At 41.0% G+C, this 7,789-nt stretch overlaps 1 protein-coding gene across 1 annotated transcript; it reads right to left on the bottom strand.

Moving 5' to 3' along the window:
• Positions 1 to 1,306: 1,306 nt before the first annotated feature.
• LOC306694889 (fetuin-B) lies at positions 1,307 to 6,807 on the bottom strand (the record flags this gene model as incomplete). The annotated part of the gene is made up of 7 exons (XM_079157933.1): positions 1,307 to 1,852; positions 2,803 to 2,889; positions 3,423 to 3,530; positions 4,009 to 4,175; positions 4,807 to 4,894; positions 5,348 to 5,458; positions 6,574 to 6,807. 7 exons carry the CDS (start codon positions 6,805 to 6,807, stop codon positions 1,337 to 1,339), a joined length of 1,311 nt encoding a protein of 436 aa, XP_079014059.1. The 3' UTR covers positions 1,307 to 1,336.
• Positions 6,808 to 7,789: the final 982 nt, after the last annotated feature.

The raw sequence follows: 7,789 nt of genomic DNA, 5'->3' as shown, positions 1-7,789 counted from the left end.
GCTGCAGTTTCTAACAACAGGATCTTTTTTCTCCATGTTATCTGGAACAAAGGAGTGGGCATGGGGCTTTAATGGACTTGCTTTTTGAGAATTGCTTCTTCCAAAACAGGGAGTTCATGCCGTCCGAACATGTTGATAAATTGACTTTTTCATTTGATGCCATAAACGCATGTGTGTTGCTCATCCACCTTTTGGCTTGTTTACATGTTGTAGTCCTTCTTTGCTGGCACATTTCCGTGTAGAAGCCCAAGCGTTTAGACGCTACTTTAATGTGTATGTTTGCTGACTGCATTTCAACATCTTTGGCCTTGACATCAGATATTTTTCTTCTGAACTGCTTGTTGGCCACCAATCAAAATCCACAATCGGACATTAATGTATATAAAAGTGCAGCAAAAACAAACAGGAAATATGATTACTGGCCGATCAGATCCAATTCATCACACAAAGACACACCGAAGTCCATAGTGGTGCGTAAATGTGTTGCGCAATGATCACATGCAGCGATTCAACGTCAACTTCTGAGACTTCTTGAAACTTGTACATTACTGTGAATACTGATGTTTAAACTCAGGAAAGCTGGACTCTTTGGGGATCCAAGGTGTGAAAGCATCTGGAAAAAAATGACAACTTTTTGGAGAACTAATGCTGATGTTTTATTTTTGCATTTTTCATTCTCACACAGTGTTCAGAAATGATGCGAACAGTCAAATCCCTGTGACCACTGCTCCTCTTTGTCACTGCAGTTTTTCTGAATCTGGCAAATAATGATGTCCAACCCTGTTTTTCTTGAATATGAATTCATTTAGCAGTTTTTTGAAACTGGTGCAGCAAAATGCACTCACCAAATACATGACTACAGACAAAACCTGATTCTTCATTCCACTTAAGACGACCCGTGCACCTAAATATTTGAGTGCTGCAACTAAATTAAATGAATCGATTAAACACGTTTGTGACATATCTGTAAATATCTATGTTGTTTAATGTTTAGTTACATACTAAAAGTTTTATTGTTGAAGCTCTTAAACAAATCAGCTCTAAAATCAACGTTTTATGCCCATTTTATCACCAAAAAGTATTGTCAGACTGTTAGTTTAAGTATGTGAGCTCATCAAGCAGTTGACAGAAGATTCAAACCAAGATTTATTCAAATAGTCAATCCATTTTCAAATACATATGGTTTAAGCCCTTGGCCGCTTTGAGAGCGCTATTACAGCAGCAGCAGAGAAGTAATTTCAAGACCAATGAAAAGAGATAGTATTCCTCTCATTAGCACAAATTATTACACGCCTCCAGTGACAGGGAGCGTTTAACGGTCCACTGGCAGCACTAGTTAAACTGTGGTGTATCGAGCCGGACCAGGACAGGAGCGGAAAGGAGAGGGCCCACTAGGGAAATCAGGCAGGAAGGTGGGGTTGTGAGACGGTGAAGTCTCCGTCAAGGCCTGCCGTTTCTTGCGGTCACGCCTCTGGTAGCGGAAGTTAAAGGGGGGTCGCAGTGCTACAGGGACTCCGATCTCTTCAGAGGATGAGACAAAAGGATCAGCACCTGGAGGCCGCTGTTGCTGGTTTACTAGATCTTCATCCGACGACTCGCTGGAAGATGAGGAGAGGGGGTTAGAGGGGTTAACCACAAATGGGGGGTCAAAGGGCACAGGGTGAAAGGGCACAGGAAGAATGGGCGTGGGGTCAAACAGCTCTGGTTGAACAGCAGGGGGCGATGTAGGGTCAGAGGGAACAGGCAGAGGATCATTCCCTGGGTCGTCGATCAGAGTCGGGAAGGTTGGGATCACAGGGTCCTGAGGGAAGTCGTGACCCTGAGGCTGCACTGGTCTGAAGATGTCCACATTCTGTAGACGAAGAGACGAGATCACACTAAACTGATGTTTGACAAACTCACTCTTGTTGGCTGCAAAACGAGTCTCAGTCACGCCATATTACATTACACACCACGGCTCTACAAAGGAGCGAGAAGACAACATAATTATAGCACAGAACCATCCAATTTAAAATCTCACACATCAGTTTAAACACACACGAGCGCAGCATCCATTTGAAGACACCACACAAGATATGACAGAATGATTACATGGCCAGTGGCAATCATTCAGAAAGTTGAATTATAATTTTAAAGGGTGCTTTAGTAAAACCTGAAACAAAACAGCATAAAACATTCATCAAATATTGCTCAGGCAGTGTGTTATTATGTTCCTAGCTGCAGTCAGAGTGAAATGACTGGCACTTCATAATACACTTTGCTGAATGTTTCCACGAGACTGATTTACATTGTTTAATGCACTTGAATGTTCTGTTCTTTTTTGGGGTGTACATGTTGTTTCTGCTATGAGTGTTAAACCTCTCTGCTGCTGATTTCCTGTATTTCATTTCCCGTCAAGGAGAATCTAAATAATTGTATTTGGTAGTCTTGGAGTCAGATTTCACATTAGGTCAAAGCATCCCCATGAATCTGATTTACTTTGTGTGTTTGTTCAAAAATAACACGAAAGCTCAGAAAACTGTAGTAATATGTTAGCAGCAAGAAGATAGAGGATGGAGTTTTCATTTTTTTACATTCTCATGCCCATCTTGGTCATATTGATCATGTAGGCCTCTTTGTTGTAACTTTGTCACACTTAAGAAATTACAGTTGCCACTTTGGCTTAATTCACTCAGAGATATGTATTGGTCCAAAACATATCTATGACCGTTATGCACCACAGCAAATACCTTGCATTGTACCTTGAATGTTACGAATATGTTTCTGATTTTGATGGTAAATATTTTCAACAGCTTCCTGTACCTGCGCTTTGAACATCTCACAGGACACCTGGACTTCAGGATTGACTTTCAAGTCTCCGTGCACAGATCCTGCACAAAAACCTGCAGTCTGAGAGAGACATTTTATTAATTTATTTTAAAATACTGGGTCACATTAAGAAAACAAAACAAAAGGATAGAGCAGGGAGGGAAAAACATGTAAATAATAATAACATAATAAATTAAAAAAGGAGGAGAGGACCTGTCAGGCTTGTTTGATAAAATAATCAATAACTTCAGCCTTTTAGCGGTTCAAATTAAACACAAATCCGTCATTTCATAGAGTAATACTTCCAGGAGCTGCGTCAGTGATAGTAAACCATATGCTGGCTGATTGATGTGTATTTAAGTTTTCTGAACAACATTAATTAATGTCATAACAGTGTCAAGACAGAAATCCATTCTTTTAATTAATGGAGCACCTTCAGACAATGTTAGTTGTACTTTGAAGAAACATTTCTATGTGTCCAAATCAGGTTACGCAACTCTGGTTGTCATGTGGATTTTTAACTAGTGTAATACTAATTTAGCATTTTACTTGTCTAATATGGTATGTATATTGTGTTGAGTTAATGTCTTATTTTCACTCTCCGTGTTGTGTACCTCTGTGTCAGACTCGAGTGTCAGCCGCTGGCAGGTGCCGCTTTCTGTCACTCCCTCTGGACACTCTTGGACTAAGTACTCCACAAAGCTGGCTTTCACAGGTGCAACCTTAAATATATAAAATAACATATTAAGAAAAGGGAAAATTGCACAAATAAACAAAGGCAGATACTTGATATGGTTGCTGTATGTAAAGGCTATCATCTTGGTTTTAGAGCACCAAAAAATGTTACCTAAGGGGTTTTAAATAGCAATATCCTGAGCTTTCATCCCCAAGCGAACTATTCAGTTTCTCATTTTCTCCCCAAACAATACCCTGGCCAGATTGCAAGGCCTATAGTGCCTTCAGTAATATTTTGCAACCTTGCCGACTCTTGTATCATTATGGTATTTGTGCAGTAAAGGTACTCATCCGGCACACAGAGGCCCAAAGGTGCACTGTGCCATCTGCTCATGTACACCCAGAGGTTTTTCTTGAGTGTCATTTCCTAATAAACGTAACATTCAACACGTTGTTGTGTAATGAAATCGGCCCCAGAGCTTTGTTTGTCCAATCAGAGTTAAGAACTGGGGTCTCCGGTCGTACCTGCGCTGCAGCTCTGGTGATCTTCTTCACACCGAGCCCTGCACCCACTGGTGACCGTCTCTTATAGGACGCCAGAGTGACCTGAGCAGCAGTCACAGCCTGTGGGCTCTCCACTGGGAGCAGGGTGGGGCAGGTTGGACAGGTCTGCTGGAGCTTCTCTGGGGGATCTACAGGGACCAGACGCAGAGAATATAATATAACATTTGTACTGAGTTGCAACAATAAGCTATCGTATGCAGAATATGTTGGGCAGAAACGCATGGACAATGAATAAAAGCAGTTATTAGAAGTGTTCACAGTAAAAGCTGCATTTGCAATAAACATGTTCCGGAACATCTTTTGTTAAAGCCCAAATGCAAATGTAGTAATACAGGTGTTTATACTGATATAACACAATGGGAAAAAGAATAGTTTGAGTTTAGGGTAATAGACATTTCTCATACCTGATAATTAGATTTGTCATAGTGGGGAATGCCGAGGTGTAAGGTGTTCCATTTGTGCCAGTAAGCCAATGTCAACTCATAGATTTTCTTATCTTTAGGATAAGCCTCGCACACTGAGCAATGCTACTACCACAAATATTACTTGTAGAGGAATTCAAACCAGCACCAGCTTTTGCAAGATCAGTGAGATGCAACATTCACTCTTTAAGATACAAAACCACACAATATGTCATCCATCACAGTATGATAATCCATATTTTCTGGTGTCAAAGCTCCTTTTAATATCGTGTTGTAGAATTTTTCTTGATACGTTTCAAGCACCTTGTATTCCATCTAACGATGTTGTCAGTGTTACCTGGGACAAGAGTGCAGTCGTAGCTGTACAGGTAGGAGTATCCCTCTGTTGTGTGGAGCATGGTGGTGTTACAGATGCCAGAGATTTGCTGAAAAAAATACAATAGAAAGAAACTCAAGTTATACCAATAAATGCCGTTTTACATGTGACATACCTAGAACAGTTTAAATGTGTGTGTGTGCTCTTGTGCAAGAACCAAAATGATTGACCTTGAGAGTGAGGGCATTTTGTCCCGTCTTCCTTCTTCAATGGACTGTTTGCGGGGTGAGACCTTGGTTTCAAGGTTTAACGTTAGAATTAGGCCAACGTAAAGGGTCAAAATGTAAGATTAGGGGCTACGCTGCAACAAATCCTCTTCTGCAAATGAGCAAAATATTATCTAGGGTATAAAGAAATGTGCTTGTATCAAAATCTAAACCATGAATTCAAGATAAAGGTGATAGAGTGTTTTCTTAAACTGCCCTTTTGTCAATGTGAAGGGAAAGCATTATGTCAACAAGAGATATGTGTGTGTGTGAGCGTGTGTGTGTGTGTGTCCTACCGTTTCCATGAATGGTCTGACGTCACAGCGTTTCCATGGTTTTGGGCTGCCTATGTGACACTTGGTCTCCAGGACATCCAGGTCCAGGTAATACACATTGCCTGCTGGGCCCTGACAGGCACAATGCAAACACAAGTAGTGAGAGAGTGGAGGTACAAACTACGCTGTGTGCTCAGAATTTCCAACAGTACTGTTATATGCGCCAATATTTGTATTCATGTGATAAATAGAAGCATTACACACGTTTTAGTATTTATCTGTGGCTCAAATGTATTGGTTGGTCTTCTGTCAAGTACATTCATTTGTTCAGTTACATCTTTAAGGAACCATTTAGGAGGTGCTCTGTGTAATTCCCCCAGAATACTTTGGACAATATTGATTTTAGCTGTAGCACTGAAAACAAATCTCAACAATTTGAGCAGGCGTAATGGCAGCCGTTTCAGGTCATGAAGTTAAACTGAGACTCTTAAAACCGGATCCATCCCACAGCCGGGCTACGATAGCCTTCAGCAGCTGACAGCATGAAGTTCATGAAGCCTGTTGTGTAAGGTCTGTCCCAGCGGTCCTGGACTGAAATGACCTGGACTTTTATTAACAGTCACTTCAGTCCTAAAGGCCTTTTTTCATGAGGCGTGAAAGAGGGTGGCTTCTCATTTTATGACATCAAATTCTGTACATGGATTTTATTGTTACATTTATTATGAGCGACATTCGCTGATGAGTCATTCACCACAAAGCGCAAACAACAAATGTGTATTGTTTTTTTCATTCTTTAGTGTTTGCGCGCTAATGTAATTGCTGCTATTTTTCACGTCTTTGATGTACTTCAAGGGTTCCCAAACTAGGGTCTGGGGACCACAGTAAGTCCTTGAAAAGGAGAGCTTAATTTCATTATCACTTCCCCAGTGTGAGAATCAGCACATTGCAACAATGCAACAGGGAGGTTTCTGATTAAAGTTCGACTGTGCACAGTCATTTGTAACAACAAAACACAAATCGTCCTAAATGGGATCCCACTGACATCAAGATTGGCCACGGTTGGTTAAATCTATCAGTGTGTGACTTCCTTTTTTCACAGGCATTTTTTGATATATCAGCCACAACAGAAGGGAAAACAACCATTCCAACACATTCCCCTTGTTAAACATGAACAAATCACCCACTGACAAGAGTTTTACAACAACCCCAGGCAGGTTTTCCAACTGGGCATTTGTCTTTGCACTGACCTGAGCATGCAGGTGGACATTTGCAATGCGGTTGAGGGCAAACTTGTAGCCATCGGTGCGATCCTCATTGATGTAAGTGACAGCCATACGAGACAGCTTCTCCACTACTTTGTCATTACAGGGGATGGGAGCAAGTTCGATAGGCGACAGTGGAAAACCCTCGCCGTACACACTCAGGGTGTGAAGAGATAGCAGGGATAACAGCAGTAATAATGTGCAGCTAGATTTGTCCATGGTGGCCGAGGTTCCACACAGTAGCTGAAAGACAGAACTGGTTTAAAGGTAAGTTTGTTCTCTTGTGTTTGCGTTCGGTCCCTCGCAGTGACTTTTGGAATGAAAACACGACGGAGATGTTGAAATGATGCCAAGGACAAAGTTTATTTGGTGTCAGAGGGCTGATACTTGTGAATGAATGTTCCAGAGGTTCATTCAACCCGGGGAACACTCTTTCCTATCTGACAAATACTGTAGATAATATACATACGTTTATATGCATACAAAAACATGATTAAAGGCTATTTTATTCTCTGTTTAATCTGGATCTAAAGATGCATGTAGGGCATTTACGAGGTATAGTTTAAAGCAATAGTCCCCATTTACATTTTAATTTATATCCAAAGAATTACATTGAGCCATATGTTGTGGCTGCAATATGAGCATCTCACCACAAGGGGTCACTGTGAGTCTGGTGAGCTGCACTGGAGGGAAATCTGGTAAAACTGTTGGTCCACCAGTCAGAACTGGGTTAATGATTCACTGTTACCCAGTGAATTGCTTTCCGTATTAGACTTGCTGCTGTATTAGAACCTTGTAATTCTGATATTTGGGTTTTGTGTCTTGATTTTACTGAAACACAAATCAAGATTCAGATTGACCCTTAATCCGACTGAATTTACATCAGTATGGTAAATAAGCAATGGTAATGTTGTTCCAGTTTATTGTGTTATTTACTAAAAAATATTCAGATGAATTTCATATAAATGGGATGTTCAGTCTATATGGTTTTTATTTCAAAGCAGTTAACCAGGCTCGACTGTGTGTGTTATGGGTGGGGTTCACACCCTTGGAGCAGTGAGATTGGTTCCATTGTCTGTGACTGCAGTTTAAACACACACACACACACACACACACACACACACACACACACACACACACACACACACACACACACACACACACGCACGCGCACACACACACACCATCTATATGCCATATT

This window comes from Pholis gunnellus (assembly GCF_910591455.1).
Source record: "Pholis gunnellus genome assembly, chromosome: 4".
Taxonomy (NCBI): domain Eukaryota; kingdom Metazoa; phylum Chordata; class Actinopteri; order Perciformes; family Pholidae; genus Pholis; species Pholis gunnellus.
Note: the sequence above shows the minus strand (reverse complement) of the source record. Positions and strands in the feature narration are given on the sequence as shown.